This window comes from Sorex fumeus, unplaced genomic scaffold (assembly GCF_029834395.1).
Source record: "Sorex fumeus unplaced genomic scaffold, SorFum_2.1 ptg000047l, whole genome shotgun sequence".
Lineage (NCBI taxonomy): Eukaryota > Metazoa > Chordata > Mammalia > Eulipotyphla > Soricidae > Sorex > Sorex fumeus.
The window spans coordinates 51,161,104-51,185,745 of record NW_026606104.1 but is presented as its reverse complement, the minus strand read 5'-3'; the positions used below and the strand labels follow the sequence as shown (position 1 = coordinate 51,185,745).

The 24,642-nt window shown below is 39.3% G+C and overlaps 1 protein-coding gene across 3 annotated transcripts in view; it reads right to left on the bottom strand.

Moving 5' to 3' along the window:
• The window catches only part of AGO3 (argonaute RISC catalytic component 3), a 121,738-nt gene that overhangs the window by 62,060 nt on the left and 35,036 nt on the right, over nt 1-24,642 (bottom strand). Inside the window, exons 3-5 of one of the 3 annotated variants that reach the window (XM_056122746.1) lie at nt 16,016-16,136; nt 8,691-8,899; nt 4,906-5,042 (exon numbers count right to left, since the gene is read on the bottom strand). In XM_056122746.1, coding sequence (XP_055978721.1) covers nt 4,906-5,042; nt 8,691-8,899; nt 16,016-16,136 — 467 coding nt within the window. Of the gene's footprint in view, nt 1-4,905; nt 5,043-8,690; nt 8,900-16,015; nt 16,137-24,642 lie in introns of those variants that run through there. The other 2 variants (XM_056122748.1, XM_056122749.1) reach the window with 2 other exon arrangements.

Genomic DNA, 24,642 nt, shown 5'->3' with positions numbered 1-24,642 from the left:
CATTGTTCATCTATTTGCTCAAGCAGGCACCAGTAATGTCTCTATTGTGAGACTTGTTGTTACTGGTTTTGGCATATTGAATACGCCACAGGGAGCTTGCCAGGTTCTGCCGTGTAGGTGGGATACTCTTGGTAGCTTACTGGGCTCTCTGAGAGAAACAGAGGAATCGAACCCAGGTCGGCTGTGTGCAAGGCAAACACCCTACCCACTGTGCTATCGCTCCAACTTGACCCAAAAAGCCAAAAAAAATAAATAAATAAACCCAGAAAACATTGCCTAAAATTTCAAAAACCAAATATATTCAGAAAATATGAAATACACTAACTTGATACAATTAAGACCTGGCAAGTATGTTCTTCCTATCTAACTTAGCTCATCCATTTATTTTTTAAAAAAGGGGGTTGCTAACCCACAAGCAAAACTATTCTATGCTACTGCTGAGATGTACATTGTGATTCAGAAAGTACAAAAGCATGGGCTTCAATCCATTTTTGAAAAATATAGACTTCTGGTGTAAAAGTATAAGAAGAATTTCATTCATCACCATAAAGGGTATAATTCACAATGAAGAAAACAGTGAATTATATGTTCCCTATATATTAGTTTACTTATGTTCCCTAGAGTACAGCAACAATATTCAATGCAAATACAGGATTCATATACAATCCAAATTTGTATGAAATACAACATTAATACCAAAACTTGGAAAGACTGTGAAAGAGTAGCTGCAAGTCAGATCAAGCTTACCTTTGCATTTTGATTTAAAAAGTAAAATATCAGCAGACAAAACTTGGTATTACATAAAAAGAATCCAGAAAAGCAAGTTGGGTTCAAGATTTGTTAAAAAGATATTTATCAGCAGCTCCAAAGATACTAAAAAGATACCTGACAAAATTTAATACTCATCTTGATGAAAAAGAATAAAATAGGAATCAACAAATGTTCCTATAATGTATATAAATATGTGCATGCATATATGTACATACATATATCACACCTAATGCAGAAACAGTGAAAACATTCCTCCTAAATGAAGAAATAAAGAGGATGCCCACATATAACAATATCCTGTCTGATTAATCGGATAAAAAGTAGATATAACAATCTAAAGGAACAAGTAAACCTATCAATATTTTAAAAAATAGGAGTAAGGGTTTGGAGTGATAGCGAAGCAGGTAGGGCGTTTGCCTTGCACATGGCCAACCCAGGTTCAATTTCCAGCATCCCATATGGTCCCCTGAGCACCGCCAGGAGTGATTCCTGAGTGCAAAGCCAGGAGTAACCACTGAGCACTGCCAGGTGTGACCCAAAAATGGGAAAAAAAAAAGGGAATAAAAAAAAAAACTAGAGACGTCAGGAAAACCACAAGACAAGCTAAAATAAGTAAAAGAATAAAAGAGAGAAAAAAATATAGAAATCAAAAGGCTTCATTTATACAAATATAACCAATTAGGGGCCAGAACCCTAATACAGCAAGCAGTACATTTGCCTTTCATGCGGCTGACCCAGGTTCAGTCCCTAGCATCCCTGGCATCCCTGGTCCCCTGAGCACTGCCAGGAGGGATCCCTGAGTCAAGAGTAATCTCTGAGTACTGCCTGGTATGGCTCCCAAAACAAAACAAGTAAAAATATATAACCAGCCAGAATCTATAAGCCAGTGTAACAATTACAAAAAAAACCCCTCCAACAAAACAAAAAACACACAAAACCCCAACACAACAAAAAACAAAAAAATCGAGGGGTGAAAATATCTAGGAATAAGACCCCAAACTGCAATTTTTGTTTTGCTTTGGACCACACCCCGCAGTGCTGTTACTCCCAGAGCACTGCTCATGGTAGCTCCTGGCGTGCTTGGACAACGTGGTGCTGGAGATCAAACTTCGTGTCTTATACACTAGCCCTTTGAAGTTGACTTGAAAAATGTGCAAGTTTATGTGAGGAAAGTTTAAAACACTACCAAGAGTAACAAAAGTAATCTTAAATCAAAAGGCATTGTTTTGTCTTTAAGAAGATAAATATTTTCCCTGACAGAAATACTCAGTTCTTGAAGATGCCTATTTGTCCTAACTTATTTTACAAGCATAGTGAGATTTCAACAAAAATATCCAGCCTATCCTCCCACTCACTATATCTAGGCAAGATGTTTCTAAAGCAAACCCAGAAAAATAAGATTGGCTTAGAAAACTCTGAAAGAAAAATTATGAGAATAGTCCTATTCAATAGTAGTCATAAAGCAAATGATTACTAACACATATATGCACAAACACACAAAACAAAAACAAATTTCTGCAGAGCAAAAGATAAAACAAAACCTTATCAAAGGTAAAAGAAGGTATTAGGGATAATAATCTGTAAATCATAGCACAGACAAGGGAAAAGTCTGCTTAACTCAGAAACTAAGCAGAGTTGTTCACAACTGTTTGTGGAAATTAAATAATGGCATTTATATAGTGATATGATGGGCAAATGAAAAATATAAACACATAAAAAATCTTTAAATTTGAGTTATAAAATCAAGAATTTGACACCTGAAATGGCAAGAGTGTAAGAAAACAGGTGATCTCTTTTGTTGATGCAAAATGTTAACAGTTCTTTTGGAAAGCAATCTGGCAATAATAATCAAAATTACAAATTGTTCTGACCTACCAATCTCACTTCAAAGAATACATATTTAAAGATATCTCTATATGAAATAATAATCTGAGAAGGCAAATAATTAGAAATAACCTAATGTTACTAAAATAGACTCTGAAGTAATTCCCTCAGTGACATTCCCATAATGGTAGACGTGGCTAAAAAAAATAAATTACTGTTAATTTAAAATAAATTATGGCTGAAAAAAAATGTACTGAGCTGATATGGAAATATCCAAGGCTTCTTGGAAGAACAGTTAATTCCAGGTAAGATAGGAAATAGAAGAACAGATTGAACAGCCTGCTGTGCTAAAAGCAGTAAGACTGGTAAAGACTGATGAGTCATCAATAGGGCACTATGGTTTCCTGATAAGAGTTCTGTCTAATGCAGAAGGAATAATAGATTATAAAATACTGAGTTGGTAATCTAGAGAAATAAACAATTTGACTAACAATTACTAATGGAGGAATATTAACAACTGAAAGATGCATTGGGAAATTTACAAGAGTTTTACTGAACTCTAAACCTACTAATTATTCTTATTATCACAAACATTGTAACCAATGTAAACTGTGTGCCTCCTACTACCATATTATATGAAGCACTCTTGAAATATTTTGAACCAGAATTTGATCAAGCTTATAAGGTTTACTTCAGTTTCAGGAAATATAAAAGGTTCAGAAACAAAGTAATGACCCCAGTGGAAAACAAAAATTAATTCAGGTGTTTTGGGTATTCTACAGGATAGGTACAAAAGTTTCTGTAACAATGGCAAAGGAAACAGGAGGGATGGAACTGATATTGCTAGCTTTTATTTTATTTTTTAATTTTTTTGCTTTTTGGGTCACACCTGGCGATGCACAGGGGTTACTCCTGGCTCGGGCATTCAGGAATTACTCCTGGTGGTGCTCAGGGGACCATATGGGATGCTGGGAATCGAACCTGGGTTGGCCGCATGCAAGGTAAATGCCCTACCCTCCATGCTATTGCTCTAGCCCACTGCTAGACTTTAAAAGGGCAAAAACAGATCAACGTAATGAATGGGTCTCGTGCAGCTTACCATAAAAAGATATATTTGAGACAAATTAGTGAATCTAATTATGGACAGGATATCAGAAGCTCTAAATATAATTAAATAATTCTAACATACGGTAATAAGATGCATATTGAAGTATAGTTGGGAACAAAATAACATGCTGTCTGGTATTAAACTTAAAAATACTAAAAAAGGAGCTGAGTAATAATACAGCAGGTAGGGCACTTGTCTTGCACATGGCAGACCCAGGTTTAATCCCTGGCACCACATATGGTCCCTGGGCCAGCCAGAAGTGATTTCTGAGCAGAGTCAGGAGTCACTGCTGAACACTTCCATGTGTGGCCCCCAAAACAACGAAACAAAAGAACTATAGAAGAGGTGTAGACAACTAAGCAAAGATAGAAAAAAAATCCTGCCAGGTGCAGGGATGTAGCTAAGTGTCCGTAGAGCACTTGCCTTGCATTTATAAGGCCCTAGTTTCATCCTGGGCACCAATAACAACACTACTGATGAAAATAAAGGAAAAAAAAGAAAAGTTAGCCAATTTTGATAATGACTTTATATGTGGCAGTTTGTCATGCTCCTCTTCTACTTTTATATAACTCAAAAATATTCACAAGCAAACACTTAAAAATGAGAATACGGGGCTGGAGCAATAGCACAGCGGGTAGGGCATTTGCCTTGCACGCAGCCAACCCAGGTTCAATTCCCAGCATCCCATATGGTCCCCTGAGCACCGCAAGGGCTAATTCCTGCGCGCAGAGCCAGGAGGAACCCCTGTGCATTGCCAGGTGTGACCCAAAAAGGCAAAAAAAAAAAAAAGAGAATACATTTAGCAACACATTAAGCATCCGCAGTTAGTTCAATGCCTGGGGTCACTAAGACCAATGTACCTCTGTCTTTGAAACATTTATGTAAAATATCTTAAATTAAAAGTAAAATATAGTAGAAGATTGCTCAGATGATCATGTCAAAGCTTTCATGGGCTTACTTCATGTTTAAACACATTCCAGGACAAACTCTATGTAAAGACTCTCAAAATAAAATGTAATAAAAATATGAGCTTTTCCAATGTCTTGTATACAAGTATATATACAAGTATATAAGTTCAAATACTACTTTAAAACACCTGTATAAAAAGTTATATAGAAAATGTACTTGTGCACCTGCAGACACACACACAATCATACACAAACCAACTACCCCACAAAGAATATGACTTTCACTTCCCTTACCATCAATATTGAGCATCATTTTCCACATGGCAGGCCGAACAGATTGATGAAATCCAAACCATACTTCCCTGCCCCCTCCAAGAGGGTGGTCATATCCTTCAGGAGCTGAGAAAAAGGAACGCCCCACAGGGGTATATCTACAAAAATTAAAATGGCATGTTCAATTCTTTCCTTTCCATATATGTATCTAAAACTGAAGAACAGGTGAGTCTAGAGCATATAAATGGAATTTATCAAAATTATGCTTATTATTATTATGAATTTATGAAATTAAACATTTTTAAAATGTGTAAAATTCAATCATTCTAAATGAAAAAGCATCAGCATCCTTCACTGAAATTCTCTATTCTTAAAATTGATCAATGTTTAAATAAGAATTTCACTTAATGTGCCAGGAAGATAGTACAGAGGGCAGGGCGCTTGATCTGGGTTTGATTCTCAGCACTCCATGTGGTCCCCTGAGCCCTGACAGGAGTGATCCCTGAGCACAGAGCCAGGAATAAGCCCTGAGCACGGCTGGATATGGTCCAAGAAATAAAAACGAAACCCAGAAATAAGAAAAAAAATTTCGTTTAAAACTTATTTTTTACTAGGGGCCATCCCTTATGAAGACTCGGAGCAGAGCTGGAGCCCCTCATTCCCTGTGATGCTTGGAGGTCACCAGGGCCACTCAGAGGTGCCTGGGAAGCCAAATAATGCTGAAGATCAAATTCAGACCTTACATATGCTAAGCATGTGCTCTATCACTTCCATTATGTAGCCAGTCCTCCTTAAACTTTTTAAATTTAAAATTCTTTAAAATCTATTAAAAAACAGTTCCCATCTTAAAAAATGCTAAACTGTTAATGATCAAAAGCAATTTCAGTGGGATTCCTGGCACCCCATAGCATCCCCAGAGCACCACCAGGAGTAATTTCTGAGTGCAGAGCCAGGAGTGTGCCCTGAGCATCACTGGTGTGATTCAAAAACAAAACAAAATAAAACAATATAAAGCAATTTCAATAAATTTTCTAGCAAGATTTTTTTTTAAGAACACTAATCACATACACACATACACAGTTGAGCCTGAACAACATGAGTGCAAGGGCACTGACTCCTAAAGTTGAGAATACATGTATAACTTTGGGTTTCTGTTTTTGGGGGTGGGGGTACACCAGTTATGCTCAGGACTTTCTCCTGGCTTTGTGCTAAGGGACTACTCCTGACACAGTGCTTAAAGGGACCATATACAGTGCTGGGGAATGAACCAGAGCTGTCTCATGCAAGGCACACTATGTACTCTCTTAGGTCTAATCCATGTACATCACTGTGTGATGTACACGCAGAATTACTAATAACTTGCTATTGACTGTAGTCCTTACCATATGTGTATGTTATAGGTATTACTGGTAATAAATCTTACAATCGAGAAAACGTTATTAAGAAAATTATATATAATTGAGGTACAGTACATTATTAATGCATTAAGTTTTTTTTTTTTTTTTGCTTTTTGGGGTCACACTCAGTGATGCTCAGGGGTTATTCCTGGCTCTGCACTCAGGAATTACTCCTGGCGGTGCTTCGGGGACCATATGGGATGCCGGGGATCGAACCTGGGTCGGCTGTGTGCAAGGCAAACGCCTTACCCACTGTGCTATCGCTCCAGCCCCATGCATTAAGTTAATGTCATTTGTTTTCTTTTGGGAGCACAGCAGGCCAAGGGATGACTCAGTGATACTAAGACAACTGGCTCTGATGGTTCAATGCTGGGTCTGGAAATGCAGTGTTCCTCAGATCCAAGGGTGTAGGGGGCCACCAAGGATACCCTGAAGGTGCTCACGGACATCCACGGCAATAGCCAGTGGTGCTCCAGGAGGTGACCATGCAATGATGGGGTTTTATTCAGGGCCTTGAGAACGTGAAATATTTGTTCCGGTGTTTTTTTTTTCTTTTTGGGTCACACCCAGCGATGCACAGGGGTTACTCCTGGCTCATGCACTCAGGAATTACTCCTGGTGGTGCTCGGGGGACCATATGGGATGCTGGGAATCGAACCCGGGTTGGCCACGTTCAAGGCAAACGCCCTACCCGCTGTGCTATTGCTCCAGCCCCTGTTCCGGTGTTTTATACTATCTCTGTGAACCCTCTTTTCATTTATTTTCAGTATCAGTCACTTATCTGTAACTATATCCTATCAAGAAATTCAATTTTTTCTTATAATATCATGACTTTCCTGTTTCTTGGGATTATTTCTAGTATATCTTGTGGCAACTCCTGTAGGTCTCATTGTACTAAGCACAATCTAAAAATACATGGAAGGGCCAGGGAGAGAGCTCAAAGGACTAGAGTGCCTGTTTTGCATGTGGGAGATCTGGGTCCAATCTCTGGCACCAATGGCCCACTTAGTACGCCAAGAGTACTTTCTGCACACCACTGGTGTGGCCCCCAAACAAAAAGAAAATATACACAAGAACTGCAAGAAATTACTTTACACTGTGACAAGCAATTTACTGAAGAGAAGAAATGCTCATGAGAAGATTAGCACCACAAAGCACTTCAGCAATCACTTGACCTCAAAACAATAGCAGCAGGTGGAGTTCATGCCCAATATGTTCAGCTTAATTAATGGCTGAACAAATAGCAGCACTCCTACATTATTAAAATTAAAAAAAAAACCAATAGCAGCAGGAGGTGGCTATGAAATTAATACATCAGTACAAGTAAGCACTAGCTAGTCTTAGGCAGTTATAATTTAATACTGCATCTTTACATCTGTTTACACTTGTCCATGGTGAATGGCACTAAAATACTTTCCTCTTAAATTCTTTTTCGGGGCTCGGGTTTTGTACTAAAGGTTGGCTCTGTAGACAAGGCTCACTACTCACAGGGATCATGGGACCATATCCACATATGGAGACCAGACTGGGGTCAGCTGCATGCAAGGCAAGCACCTTAACCCTTGGACTCTCTCTCTGGGCTTTTATCTGTAACTTTAGATAAATTTTAACTTTATAAGATCTTTTTCTATTTTACTGATGATAATTAATTCCATATGTTTTACTATACTTGTATCTTTTTCTTATTTTTCCCTGATATTTATAGGCCATATAGTTTGTAAAGATTTTTTTCTGCAGTTTTCAATTGTCACAACCACCCCAATTTTTCCTAATATTACTGAAAAAACTGTGCCCATGTTGTTCAGACTTTATATACACAAACATAGGTGTTGATGTGCTTCAAAGTAGCATTTGTTTTCTTTTTTTTAAATTTTTGATCATACGCAGAGGTGCCCAGGACTTATTCCTGGCTCTGTGGTCAGGGATCATACCTGATCATGCTCAGGAGACCATGTATAGTGCCAGGGATAGAACCTAGGATGACCACGTGCAAGGTAAGTTCATTACCTGCTATACTCTATCTTTGACCCCCCCCAACAGCATGTTGAATACTGTTTGATATTAATGTGCATAAAATGATATTACCTCTAAAATGAGGTGATTAAGCTATAGGACTATATTTGAAGATAAATTAGTTTCTCAAGTTTTATAGCTCCAAAGAAAAAAAGGTTAAACAATTTTCTTATAAAAGCATTCTTTAGAATAGCTAAAAATACACATTTACTCCAAGGCTGAGAACTTCCTTTAAATTACTTCTTTCAATCAACCCACATGAATGCTATTCTTCAATAAAAATAATAAAAAATATACATCTGAAGGTTAATAAACAAAGGAGGCCTGAACAATGGAACTGGGAAGAAAGCCTTCAGACTTAAAATCTAAGAAGGAAAAAAAGCTGAAAGCACCCACTTCATGGAGGGCAGATGTCGTAGCACCACATCGACAGCATGGACAGGATTAGTGCTGATTGGCTTGTCTAATTCCAGTGGTTCAGGCAAGGTCCGTCCTGTCAGTACTTCATGTAGCAGATGCCAACTCACCCGAGAGACAAATTTGATTGACACCTTGAAAGGTCTATCTTTTCCACCTTCCCCTGGTAAAGTAACATCTAAATCTACCTGTTGATGGGAAAAAAGTCAACCAGTTAAAGGCAAAAAGATAAACACAATTATTTTTCAGTTTAACTTATAAAATATTTAAGAGAAAACAAGGCAAATATTAAAAATCGGTAATTAATAAACTAAAATTTAAACAAGCTATTTATGTGTCATTATGTGTCATTGCAAAATACCAGAAATAACCTAAATGTCAAATACTTGGTCAATTATAGAAAAGGAATGAGGGGACCTGGGGCTCAGAGTGATAGTACAGTGAGTAGAGCATTTGCACTACATGTGGCCAACCAGGATTTGATCCCCAGCACTCCATGTGGCACCCCCGGAGCCTGCCAGGAGTTATCTCTGAGTGTCCAGCCAGGAGTGATCTCTGAGTGCTGAGCCAGGAGTAAGCCCTGAGTAACATGGGGTATTGCAAAACAAAACAAAACAAAAACAAGCAAACAAACAAAAAAAGACTGAGGAAGATCTCTTGGATCTGCTACAAAACAATTTTCAATTTAAACTGTTAAGTGAAAAAAACAAATTAGAGAAAATTACAAATATTATGTCATCTTCTGTGTGCAAGAATGGGAAAGTGTAAAATATTCATAACTTGCATATTTTAGAAGAGAGAAATACAAGAATAATGAAGCAGAAACACAAAAATGACAGGATAGAACAGACTGCAAGAAATAAAGGGACCAACTGAATTCTGAGAGTATTTCTGGACATAGTTTTGACTTTTGGAAACGTATTAAGAGTCTACAAATTGGAAAAAACTAAAGCTAGTTGCTCTTTGAGCTAGTGTTCTCCCTTCAACACCTAGCTTGCTTGCTTGTCTCTATGTCTCTTTGCTTCCTATTTCTACAGGAGAAGCCTGTGTTCTCTCTTGAACACATTCTTGTCCTTTTCTCTTCATATTTTTCTACATAAGTTTCAATTAAAACTATCTGTGTGACAAAAAAAAAACAACTTAATAAAGATGCAGGGAAAAACCAAAAATGAATATAAATAAAATAAAATGTACTCAAATGAGTAACACCACAAAGTAGGAAAATAAAGAAAGCAAATACTAATATGATTAACTGTGCCATAACATGGGGAGTATACTCCATATTAGAAGGTGCAGAGAAGGGAAAGTCGTAAGAACTATATAAAAAAAAATCTTGGGGCTGGAGTGATAGCACAGCAGGTAGGGCATTTGCCTTGCACGCGGCCGACCTGGGTTTGATGCTCAGCATCCCATATGGTCCCCTGAGAACCACGAGGGGTAATTCCTGAGTGCAGAGCCGGGAGTAATCCCTGTGCATCACTGGGTATGACCCAAAAAGAAAAAAAAAATTAAAATCTTAAAAGTAGGGCTGGGGAGACAGATCTTAGGCCAGAGAACATGCTCTGCATGCAGAATCTCTGGTTTAATCTCCTAATACCACATGGTCCCCTCAGCATCACAGGTAGTAATCCACAGGCACTGCCAGGTGTGGCAAAATATATATATATATGTGATATATATATACCACATATATACATATATATATATACCACATATATACATGTATATATATAAAATCTTATTAGGTTTGTGTTATATTGTGTATAGTATCCTAGGGGCTGGTATGATAGCCCCACGGGTAGGGCACTTGCCTTGCATGCGGCCGGTCCAGCCGAGCGGGGTTCGATTCCTCCACCCCTCTGAAGAGCCTGGCAAGCTACCGAGAGTATCCTGCCCACACAGCAAAGCCTAGCAAGCTCCCCGTGACGTAGTCAATATGCCAAACACAGTAACAACCAGTCTCACAATGGAGATGTAACTGGGCCCACCCGAGCAAATCGATGAACAATGGGAGAAGAGTGCTACAGTGCTATAGTATCCTAATTCAGAAACGATATGTACTCTAGGTCTAAAACACTGAGTAAAAGTGGTAATGTTTTAGGAAGATATAAAAATGCAATGGTGGAAAGAAGAGTCCTGTGATGAGATACTGGTTTGAACTCATGATTGAAAATCAATGTTAGTTTTACTATGAGCCTGGAATATTTGTGTCAGCAAAAAAAGTAGACAAGAAGGGAGGGGTGTATAGGGGGGAGTGGAGGCAGAGAAACAATACAGGAGGTAAAGTACTTGTTTTGCATGTCAATGAAGCAGCTTGGTTTGAATCCTGGGAATCATATATGGTTCCTGAGCATGTAAAAGTAAAAGTAAAGGTCCTCCCGTTGATCATCGACTTGCTTGAGCGGGCCCAGTAACGTCTCCATTGTGAGACTTGTTGTTACTGTGTTTGGCATATCGAATACGTCACGGGGAGCTTGCCAGGCTCTGCTGTGCGGGCGAGATACTCTCAGTAGCTTGCCGGGCTCTCCGAGAGGGGCGGAGGAATCGAACTCGAGCCCCTAGCACAGCGGTAGGGCGTTTGCCTTCCATGCAGCCAACATGGCCGACCCGAGTTCGATTCCTGAGCATGACCAGGAGTTATTGCTAAGAACAGGGCCAGGAATAGCTCCTGAGCACCGGTAGGTGTGGTTACTTCCAAAACTGAAAAAATAAATTTTAAAAGGGGATATAGGATTTTTGATGGTCAAGTATGGGTCAATTTGGGCAGTCAAATAAATAAGTTTAATAAAATGGAAGAAGAAAATATTTCCCTTTTGGTAGAATACCAAGCAATAAATGTAGGGGCGAAGGCTGAATTAGGAAACTACCATTACTATATTGTAATAATTCTTCCAAGTAAGAATCAAGAATTACTAAAAGAGACTAATGTGAAACAGTATCTCCAGTATATTGCATGTCAAAATTAAAAACTTACGGTTATCAAAGAATACAATCAACAAAGTAAAAAGGCACACACGAAATGTGATAAAGTAACTGGCAATCACATAACTGATAAGAATTATATAAAGAATTTCTACAACTCAACAACAAGAATAAATTTCTAAAAAACTGGGCAAAGGGATATAAAGAGATAGTTCAACAGGATGGATGGACTACACACATTGCATGCAGGAGGCTCAAGTTTGGTCCCGGCACTACATGGTTCCCCTGAGCACCAGTTCCCCAGGTACCATTAAGTGAGAATCATAAACACTGAGCTAGAACTAGCCGCTGAGCACTGCCAGATATATCCCCCCCCAAAAGAAAAACAAAACAAAGACAAAGAATTTGAATACCCATTTCTACAAAGAAACAAATACCCTGTAAGTACATAAAAAGATGCTCAATACCATTAATAATTAGGAAAATGCAACAAAAAATATAGTAAGACATTTCTAGCTCTCATTAAGGTGACTACTGAAAAAAAAAAAAAACCAGAAAATAAGTGTTGGCAAAGGATGTGGAAAACCTGAAACCCTTGTGCATTGTAAAATGGTAGGACTGTAAAATGGTATGGCTGATTGGACATAGCACGGTAATTTTATTTATTCATTTTTAATTAACTAAATTACACATTAACTAACAACCAGCAACTCTACTTCAACATATATACTCAGAAGTAAAACAGTGACTATACCACAGAGCTGTATACCTTTTTTTAACAACAGCATTATTTGCAATACCCAAAAATACCCACCAACAGATGAATGGATAAACAAAGTTATATACATACATTGGAATATAATTCAGTCTTTAAAACGTATTTTGCTACAACATACATGGATAATTTTTATTTGCTTAGTCACTGTTACTGTCCTCCCGTTGTTCGTGGATTTGCTTGAGCGGACCCAGTAACATCTCCACTGTGACACTTGCTTGTTACTGTGTTTGGCATATCGAATATTTGCTTAGTATACTTTAAAAATTTAAGCAACAAGATTTACAACAGGTTAATTCTTATGTGTTAGGCATATAATGAGTCTGGCAAACTCCCCGTGGCGTACCAAATATGCCAAATACCAGTAACAATAATGGGTCTCATTCTCCTAACCCTGAAAGGGCCTTGAATATGGCACTTTAAAATCTCAGGGTTAGGACGAAGGAGACGTTACTGGTGCCTGCTCGAGGCAATCGATGAACAACAGGATGATCGTGATCGTGACCATACCCATACCAAAGCGCTAATATTTCTCCACCACTGTTCTTAAGTCCCTTCTCATCTGACACTTCCTTCCCAAACCCTCTTTCCCCCTCCCATCCCATGTGATAAATTCAGCTTTTAGTTGTTTTCATTGGCCATGGTCTATTTCCTTGCTTTGTTTATGTTCCACACAGGAGTGAGGTCATCTGGGGTTTTTCTTTCTCCTGACTTATTCTGCTTAATCTGAAACCCTCTAGTTCTACTCAAGTTGTAACAAAATATAGTAGTTTATCTTTTCTTATAGCTGAGTAATACTCCATTGTGAATCATTACATAATTTGGTTGTTCTGTTTATTATAGCCAGTCATTTGGGGCAGGAGATGGAACTCCCAGTTGTGCTCCAGGGGGGTGCTTCTGGTGATTCTGGGGGAGCCATGCAGTGCCAGGGATCAAACCCAAGCCTCTCTCATGCAAAGCATGCACTTCGTTCCTTTGAGCTATCTCTCTGAACCCTACACCACAATTTTTAAATGCTGCTGAGCACATGGGTTGTTTCCAGATCTCGGCTATGGTAAATTAGTGCTGCAATAAACATAGGTGTATGTTTTCTTTTTGAACACAGATGATTCTTTTTTCTAAATTGAGATTCTGTGACCTACAATTCTGTTAATGATGGTTTCTCATGCGCATAATTACTATGCCACACTCATCACCCACTTGTCCCCCTCCCCCAAGGACCCCAATGTCCTGTTCAACACTTCCCCACAACTCAACTGTGTAGATCAATTCTCCCATTGTACTTCCTTTGGCCTTTTGTTGCTACCTTGCTATTTATCTGTAAATTTCACATATGAGAGAGATTATTTTGAATCTATACCTTTCTGACTGATTTCACTCAGCACAATCTCTCGTTTCATCCTAAACATGGATGATTCAGGACATTATGCTATGTGAAGTAAGCCAGTCATAAAAGACAAGATACTCCCTGTAATCCCACTTATAAGAGGCATTGAGTGATTAAAAAAAAAAACAAAAACAGTGGCTATCAGAGGCTGAGGTGGGGAGGGGACAAAAATAGGGAGATAGTAAACAATGAAAGAATTTCAGTTTTACAAAATAAAAAGTTCAAGAATAATGGTAGTTGTAGGTGATAGGTATGAACATACTTAATGACAAAGAACTATGACTTAAAAATGGCTCAAACAGGGGCCAGAGACATAGGACAGTGAGTAAGGTGTTTGCCTCAATCCCCAGCAACCCAGGTGGTCCCCTGAGCCAGAGTGATTCTTGAATGCAGCAGAGTCAGGTGTAGTAGAACAAAAACTCAGATGGCAAATTTTACGTTGTGTATATTTTTACTTAAAATATTTAAAAACATAATCTCCCCGCAAGAGCAAAGAGAAAGAGTAACTTGCAAGGAGAAACTAGGCTACTATCAACATAATAAAACAATCACATCAACATTACTATTAATAAACAAATATATATTAATTGCTTCCTGTAAGATGCACTGCCAAGAAAGACTTTTGTAACTGGCATGCCAAAAATGTTTGCTCCAGGGAGCAAATAGATAAATAGTACATTTTTTTTTCTTTTTGGGTCACACCTGATGATGAACAGGGGTTACTCCTGGCTTTGCACTCAGGAGTTACTCCTGGCGGTGCTCAGGGGACCACATGGGATGCTGGGAATCGAACCCGGGTCTGCCGCGTGCAAGGCAAATGCCTTATCTGCTGTGCTATCTCTCCAGCCCCAATAGTACATTTTTAAAAAGAAGTATTCTTATTGGGCTGGAGCGGTAGCACAGCAGTAGGGCGTTTGCCTTGTGTGCAGCCAGCCCAGCCCAGCCGGGCTCGAATCCTCCGCCCCTCTCAGAGAACCCGGAAAGCTACCAAGAGTCTCTTGCCCGCACAGCAAAGCCCAGCAAGCTACCCGTGATGTATTCAATATGCAAAACATAGTAACAACAAGTCTCAAAATGGAGACTTACTGGGCCTGCTAGAGCAAATCGATAAACAATGGGAGGACAGTGACAGTTTTTTATTGGGTGGGAGGGATACTTCAGTGGGTAGGGCATTTGCCTTGCATGCGATGACTGAGGCTGGATCCCTGAGTGCAGAGCCAGTAGTAAACCCTGAGCACCGCCCAGTGTGCCAACCTCCTCCACACCCCCAAAAAGACCTTAAAAGTAGATTATTTATCAATTTATAACAGCTTATTTATTCGTTTATGATTCAACTTACTCTTGTATAGTACTGGAAAAGATGAGAATTCATGTGTAGGGGCTGAAGCAATAGTACAGTGGGGAAGGTGCTTGCTTTGCATGTGACTGACCTGGGTCCAATCCCCAGCATCTCATATGGTCCCCCTAAGCACCACCAGGAGTAATTCCTGAGTGCAGTCAGGTATAACCCCTCAGCATTGTCAGGTGTGATCCAAAATGCCAAAAAAAAAAAAAAAAGAATGCATGTGTATCTCTCACTCTAAATATATTTATACCTATATTTGTATCCTGTATCAAAAACAAAAAAGAAACAATGATAAAAAAATGTGGTTGATGTTAAGAAAATTGGTATAACTAGGTAAAGGGTATTTGTGAGCTCTCTTCATGATATTTATGATTTTTTTAAATTTTGAAATTATTTAAAAATGTAAAATTACAGATGCTGGAGAAAGAGAGCAGCTAAGGCATTTGCCTTGCATGTAGCCAACCCAGATTTGATTCCCCAGCACCATACCTGGCCCCCAAGCAATATCAGGTGTGATCCCTGAGCACAGTGCCAGGAGTAAACCCTAAGCACTGCTGGGTGTAGTTCAAAAATTAAATAAAAAGATAAAATCACAGGGGCTGGAGTGATAGCACAGTGGGTAGGGCATTTGCCTTGCACGCAGCCGACCCAAGTTCAATTCTCAGCATCCCATTTGGTCCCCTGAGCACAGCCAGGAGTAATTCCTGAGTGTATGAGCCAGGAGTAACCACTGTGCATTGCTGGGTATGACCCAAAAAGAAAAAAAAAGATAAAATTACAAAGATACATATAGGCAATAAAATGAAGTGGCAGAAGTTGCAATTACAAGTAAGCATTACTAAAACATGGTTTGATAATCAAAAGATCCATCTTACCCCAGTAGATGCCACAGGAAGTGGATTGGCTGTATAAAGGCTTCTTTTTCCATCATAAACTGGTCTACGATCCCCAAATATAGTAACTTTAAAATGCTGAACCATTGAGTCAACCACTTCCCTAAAAAATGAAAAAAAAAATACTCATATGATTTTCTGCATGATGAAATACAAATATTTTAATATCTTACACGATTTCAAGATTTCAAAATTCTCAAAGATACATGACTAAAGATTCTATTTTCAGGACTATAGCTTAGGATATCAGGAAGATTCATTCTTGCAATTGCTAATATGAATTTTACAAAAGATAAAAGTGAATAAATCCAATGAATTAAGGTCAGAGTTGACTGGCAAAATATTATCTTTAGAAACTGATGAAAAATTTTCCATTATGCTATTTGAACAGATATTATAACCTTTAACACTATTGGGCTAGAGCAATAATACAGTGCAGGGGACCTTGGTTTGATCCCTGGCATCCATATGGCCATCTCCAAGTCTGGCAGGAGAGATCTTGAGCACAGAGCCGTAGTAAGCCCTGAGTACTGCCAGGTGTGGCCCCAAACCAAAACAAATACAACAACAAAAACCTTTAACACTTTGAACATTATATGACTGAAACCCAATCATGAACAACTTTACAACTGTGTATCTCAAGGTGACTGAAATAAAACAAAAACCACTTTAACACTATTGTAACACCCAAAAATATTTAAGAAATATATTTTAAAATGTCCTTTTTATCATCTCTTAGTACTATGTGACATACTCCTTGATATTCTTTTCTAGGTGCTCAGATAGCACATAAAGTTATATAACATACATATTGTATTATTTATATAACAGTGCATATACCTATTAGCACATATTGCTAGTGACAATGTAAATCAATGCAGCTATGTTGGAAAAGAATCTGGTAGTTCCTCAAAAGGGTAAATGAAAAGTTAACATAAGAGAAGGCTGGTGAGATAATACAGTGGATAGAGTGCTTGCCTTGCAGGCTGCCAACCTAGGTTAGATTCCCAGCATTCCATATGGTCTCCTGAGCCCTGGCAGGAGTGATCCCTGAGTACAGAGCCAGATGTAAGCAGTGAGCACTGCTGGGTGTGGTCCCCAAACCAAAAATAAAGTTAACATAAGATCCCATTCTTTGGTATATGGTAAAGGTAAAAGGTAAAGGCCCTCCCGTTGATCGTCGATTTGTTCGAGCGGGCCCAGTAACGTCTCCATGGGAGACTTTGTTGTTACTGTGTCTGGCATATCGAATACTCTCGGTAGCTTGCCAGGCTCTCCGAGAGGGGCAGAGGAATCGAACTCGGGTCGGCCATGTTGGCTGCGTGTAAGGCGAACGCCCTACCCGCTGTGCTATCTCAAGATAAAAAAACAAACAACAACAACAAAAAATACCTGTCCACACAAAATCCTGCATGAATGCTTATTCCAGCCAAGTGTTCTTAAGAGCCCCACAGTTTGAACAAGTCTATACTCTGATAGAATCATAAACAAAACGCAGCATATCCACATAAAAAAATATTAGCACTGTCCTGCATCGATTTGCTTGAGCGGGCACCAGTAACGTCACCATTGTGAGACTTGTTACTGTGTTTGGCATATCAAATATGTCACGGGTAGTTTGCCAGGCTTTGCCGTGCGGGCGTGATACTCTCAGTAGCTTGCCAGGCTCTCCGAGAGGGACAGAGAAATCGAACCCGGGTCAGTCGTGTGCAAGGCAAACGCCCTACCCACTGTGCTATTGCTCTGTCCAATGGAATATTATTCAGTAATAAAACGGAATGAGGTACTAACACAAGCTTGGTGAACAATGAAAACACTACAGGAAATAAAAAAGGCTGGTCACACAAAAGACTACTTATTGTATACTTCCACTTAAATAAAATGTCCAGAAAAGGTAAATATACAGAGACAGTGGTATATAAAATGAAGTAGTGATTGGCTGGGGCTATAGAAAAGAGAGCAATATGGATGACATTTTTTCAGAGAAATAGATCAAACACTCCTGAAATTCATATGGAACAATAAACTTCCCTGAATAGCTAAAGCAACCCTTAGTGTAAAGATGGGCATTTTGGAGTGAGCTAAAACCCAGCAACATACAAAAAAAGAAAAGAAAAAAAAGAAAAAACTCACCTAAGTAAATAAAAAGGAATCAAAGACCTAGATACCAGACCTGAATTCATAAGATACATAGAAGAATGTAGGTAGAACTCTCCCAAGACATTGAAGCTAAGGCATCTTCGTGGATGAAACACTACTGACCAAGCAAATGGAAGCAAATATAAACAAATGGACAGTGACCAAAATACAGTCTACAGAATGGGAAAGGATATTTGCTGAATACACATCGACAAGGGGTTGATATCAAGGATATTCAAAGTGCTGGTTGAACTCCACAAGAAGAAAACATCGAACCCCACCAAAAAGTGGGGCAACGAAATGAACAGAAACTTTCTCAAAGAAGAAATCCAAATGGCTAAAAGGCACATGAGAAAATGCTCTATATCATTAGTCATCAGGGAGATGCAGATCAAAACTACAATGAGATATCATTTCACACCACAGAGACTGGCCTACATCCACAAGAACAAAAGCAACCTGTGTTGGCGCGGATGTGGTGAGAAAGGGACCCTCCTTCACTGCTGGTGGGAATGCAAACTGGTTCAACCCTTTTGGAAAACAGTATGGACGATTCTCAAAAAATTAGAAATTGAGCTCCCAATTGACCCAGCAATACCACTCCTGGGAATATACCCCGGAGAGGCAAAAAAGTATAGTCGAAGTGACATCTACACTTGTTTGTTCACTGCAGCACTGTTTACAATAGCTAGAATATGGAAAAAACCTGAGTGCCCGAGAACAGATGACTGGTTAAAGAAACTTTGGTACCTTTACACAATGGAGTACTATGTAGCTGTTAGAAAAAATGAAGTCATGAAATTTATGTACAAGTGGTACTATATGGAAAATATCATGCTAAGCAAAACGAGCCAGAAAGAGAGGGATAGACATAGAAAGATTGCATTCATCTGGGTAACATAAAGTAACAAAATAAGAGACTAACACCCAAGAACAGCTGTGATAAATACCAGGAGGTTCATTCCATGGCTTCGAGGCCAGCAGCACACTCTAGGGGTAAAGGCAGCTCAGATAGAGAAGGGAGCACCAAATAGAGGGTGCTGGGAGTATCTGCCCAGGATGGGAGATGCATGCTGAAAGTAGACTATAGACCGAACATGATTGTCACCCAATGCCTCTTCGGCAAACCACAGCACCCAATAGGAGAGAACAAAAGGTAGTGCCCTGCCGCAGAGGCAGGGTGGGATGGGGGATTGGGGGTGGGAGGGATACTGGGATTGGTGGGGGTGGAAAATGGGCACTGGTGGTGGGATGGGTACTCGATCATTGTATAACTGAACCTAAACACAAAAACTTTAAGTCTACAATTGTATCTCATGGTGTTTCACTAAATATATATATATATTAAACGGGACGGTAGCACTTTAGCACTTTCCTTTCGTTGTTCATCGGCACCAGTAACGTCTCACAACAAATTGTGAGACTTCTTGTTTCTGTTTTTGGCATATTGAATACGTCACAGGTAGCTTGCCAAGCTTTGCCATGCGGGTGAGATGCTGGGTAGCTTACCGGGCTCTCTGACAGGGGCGGAGGAATCAAACCTGGGTCAGCCACGTGCAAGGCAAACGCCCTACCCACTGTGCTATCGCTCCAGCCCAAACAAATGGGACCACATTAAATTAATAAGAAGTTCCTGCATCTCAAAGGAAATAACAACAACAATACAAAAATGGAATGGGAGAAATTATTTACTAACAGTCTTACCTGATTAGGGGTTAATATCAAATATATGCAAGGCACTGGGAGAAAGAAGAAAAAAATTCCAAACCCACCAAAAAATGGGGAGAAGAGATGAAAAGAAATTTCCTCAAAGAAAGATAAATGGCCAAAAGGTACATGAAGAAATGCTTTGCATCACTAATCATCAGAGAGATGCAAATCAAAACAACAATGAGGTATCACCTCACATCAGACTGGTACACATCAAAAAGAACAAGAACAATCAGTGCTGGTGTGGACGCGGGTAGAAAGGGACTCTCATTCACTGCTGGTGGCAATGTTGACTGATTCAGTTTTTCTGTAAAACAATATTCCTAAAAAATTTAGGAATTGAGTTGCCATATGACCCAGCATCCCCACTTCTCAGAATATATCTTAAGGGCTCAAAAACAAAATGGAGAAAAGACATTTGCACCCCTATGTTCCTTATAGCATTATATACAAGAGCCAAAATCTGGAAACAACTCAAGTGTCCAAGGATAGATGACTGGATAAAGAAACTATGGTACATGTATACACAATGGAATATTACTCAGCCACAAGAAGTCATGAAATTTGATGCTACATGAAGGGACATGGAGAGTATCATGTTGAGCAAAGTTAGTCAGAAGGAGACCAACACAGAATGATCTCTCATATGCAAGATGTATATATATATAAAATAATGGTGGAATAACTAATATCTCAGGACAATGAAACCAAAGAACTTAAGATCTGGTATCCAGTAGGAAACATGCTACTTGAGGAGGCTTGGGAATAAGACAGGTAGGAGGCAACATCTATGATGGAGAGAAGTGTTTAGCTGGGAGGAGGAGGAGAAGGTGCTAAAAGGTGGTAAAGTGTTACCCTATCAGCAATGGTACAATAAACGACAGTGCAAAAACTTATAAAAAGAAAAAAAAGTGCCTCTTGTAGAAGCAGACTGATGGGTGGGAGACAAATGGGGATGGGAGGGACATTGGTGGAGGGAAATGAAGTGGGTACAGTGAAGTGATCAGCTTGAAATCTTCTATGCCTGAATCTTAATTATAAATAATTTTAAAATCCAGATAAAATAATCTATAAAATCCAGATCCCGGACGAGAACAGTGCAGTCTCTGCCCCCGCGCCTGGATGTTCCTTCCCGGAGTCCCTTGGAGGGGAGCGGGTTGAGCTTTCCTCCCCGCCCCGGCCAGGGCTACGGCAGCCGGAGACCTCCAGGACCAGCCACCACCATGCTGAGACCACTCTCTGCACACCTGAAGGTACTGGCAGAGGGGCAAAGCCACGCGGGTTCCGGGGCCGAGACCTCCAAGCCTACTCGAATTGGAGTCGAGCATCTTCCACCCAGATCCTCCAAATTCCAGTAGGCGGGGGTCACACCCACCACCTGGCCCCCTGGTGCCGTGTAATCCCATCAGCGGCCAAGACTCAGAGACTATAAAATCCAGATCCCGGAACCGCGCGGCCGCGATGCGGCCGTGCGACATCTTAACAAAACTTTTTTTTATGACATCTTATTGTCTTATTCCTACTTTGGACAAACTTGCAGGCTATCGAATGTAGCCTGCCCACTGGGCAGAGTCTGGCAAACTCCCCGTGGCGTACCAAATATGCCAAATACCAGTAACAATGATGGGTCTCATTCTCCTAAATAGCCTTGAATATAATCTCAGGGCTAGGATGAAAGAGACGTTACTGGGGCCTGCTCGAGGCATTCGACGAATAACAGGATGATGAAATGAAATGAAATGAAATAATTTTATAATTTCAAGGTGACTAAATTAAGAAAGAAAGCAAGAAAGCAAGAATGCAATGGGGAATGACAACTAAAGAGCATGTGCTTTTATTTTTGGGGAGAATGGAATGTTATAAAAATAGACTGTGGTGATGGTTATATTGTGAATATACCAAATATATCAAATTTCTCTGATGATATAAAAAATTCCCAGAGTTATATATTTTAAATGGGTTAATGTGGAGCCAGAGACAATACAGGATTAAAGGCACTTGCCTTGAATGCACTTGACTCTGGTTTGGTTCCCAAGCACTGCCAGGAATAGCCCCTGAATACGGGTGGGTTTGGCCCCAAACCCAAATAAATAAATAGATAAAAATGAATTGACTATAAGGTACGTGGATTTTAAGTCCACAGCTATTTTTAAATACGTATGTTCCTCTTTTAGCAAACTAAACTACCCAATTACACTATCCCAATAATATTCCTAGTAGCAGACTTTCTCCACTCTGATTTGAGATTTCCACTTAAAGCCAGAAGGTTATCAATAATTCAATGACAGAATGATATTATATTCAGGGCTGGAGCAAGAGTACAGCAGGCAGGGTGTTTGTCTTACATGTGGCCAACCTGAGTTCAATCCCCATCACCTCAAAATGGTAGACACCTGAACCCCAAGAGGAGTGATCCTTGAATGCAGAGCCAGGAGTTAGCCCTGAGCACTGCTGGATGTGGTCAAAAACCAAAATAAGTAAATGAAATAAAATAAATTTTAAAAAAATTGGAATTGGAAAGATAATACAGTGGGAAAGGAGCTTGCCATGCATGTGGCAGACCCAGATTTGATTCCTGGCAACCCATGGTTCCCTGAGCACTGCCAGGAGTGATTCCTGAGAGCAGAGCCATGAGTAACTCTGAGTATTTCAAGGTGTGACCCAAAATGGATGATATTACATACAAATGCAACCTACAAAAAATATCTGGAATTATTTGATTAATCATAACAACATTAAAAAGCAGTTATTATTACATACTGTTTAATTTATGAAGGAAAACTAAAATCCTCCCAAATCCAATATAATCTATTATCATTTCAAGTCTTTCAAATATTTAATCATGTTTAAAATAGATTTTACAGTTATAGTCATAGTGTACATACATTTTTCTCAATAATTACTTCCCCAACTTCAAGATTTTGAATAAGTACTTAATCAGATTCAAGGCTCATCCATATACATAACTGGCAAATCTAGACTTAAGATCTCTAGTTGCAGACCTTATATCTTAGGTTATATTTCTATAAAGATTTGATATTTAGTTATCACTCTAACTCACTTACTAAAACCATAGAAAATAGAACCTAGAGGACTCACAGGGATAGTACCACGCTTTGCTCATAAGAAGATCAGGTTGAACCTCTCCCAGCCCTGTACCCCTCCACCTCACTCTGCACAGCAAGGTCCACCAAATACTACCAAGAATGAGCTCTTCCCAGGCAATGGGCTAGGTATGGCCCCAAACAAACTCTCCCCCCACTGAAAACAAAGAAAAAAAAAACTCCTAGAAATGTGCTCCTCTTTTGAGTGTTTAGATGGGAGATAGTGGTGCCAGGGATCAAATCCAGGGCCATAATCCCAGCCCCAAAAGCGTTCTTACCAAATAATGATACTCAATAAGAACCATTAAATTAAAAAAAAAAAACGAAACACATATAACATGTACATATAAGTAGGAAAAGTTAAAAATGAAAAGCAAGTAAAGGAGGCTGGATAATACAGTACAGGGAGTAGGATGTTTGCCTTATACATGGCTGACCTGGGTTTGACACCAATACCCCATATGGTCCCCAGAGCCTACCAGAAGTGATCCTTGTGCACAGAGAGTAAGTCCTGAGCACTGCTGGGTGTAGCCCCTCCAAAAAATTTTTTTTAATTAAAAAATTTTAAAAATAAAGCAACTAAAAGTTTAAACTGAGAAGCTGAATCATAAGAGTCAATAATAAATCTCTCAGAAGAACGGTACATCATTGACATGCCTCCAGACTCTGCACTAGGATGTTTCATTCGGGACAACCTGGAGAGGGTTAGAGGAGGCCCCTCCCTGCCCCTAGGAACCCAGCTCCAGCAGCCTAGAACTCAACTGCCACCATGCTCACAGCCGCTCTCCACACGCTCAGGCCAAGCCCCACCCAGGGGTGATTCTATTTCTGAACATCTCATACTTAACACCACCAATACACCAAGAGTAGCACACCACATTTGATGGGGTTTAAAGTAGAAGGCAACCAATCTTAGAGGGAAATCTATTTATACAGCTATAGATAAAAGCACACAAGGCTCAACCTTTAATCTCTTAAGGGTTTAATGGCTCCTGGGTGAAATGCAAAAAACTTCACACACTTTCCTAGTCTAAGAAACCTTTATGGGATCATTTTTAGCGGATTATTCATAATAAGCAATACAAAATAAATTATTTCAGTTCTGCTTTGGGGGCAGGGTTTCTGATTCAGGATGGAAATATGGTGGTGGGAAGGTATAATGGTGGTGGAATTGGGTGTTCGAATATTAAATGTAATAAAATATTATGAACAACTTTGTAAAAAAAAAGGAAACTGACTCATAAAATGATTCACTAGCATATCCTGAATATTTTGCTCTCGAAAACTCATCTGACTAAAAAGGAAACTTGTTTGGCTATTATACATCATTCCAGTACTGTGATTAATGCCATAAAGCCAAATATTTGAGCATGTGGCATATGGACAAGAAAAACTCTTATCTGATGCTTTAAATACTAAAAAATTTAAGTCACTTAGGATGATTCTCTTTATATATATCTTTATAATTTCTACTAAGTTATAGAAAACAAAAAAATCTTTGCAATAAGAAAAAAGATAATCTGCAGTGAAAAAAGAAAATTTGAGCAGTAGTATAGTGGGTAGGGAGTGCATAGTCAGGAGTAAGCAAGGGTGTGGTCTAAAACCAAAAACCAAAAAAGATAATTTGTTGGTATTTTAATTATTTTAGACAAATTA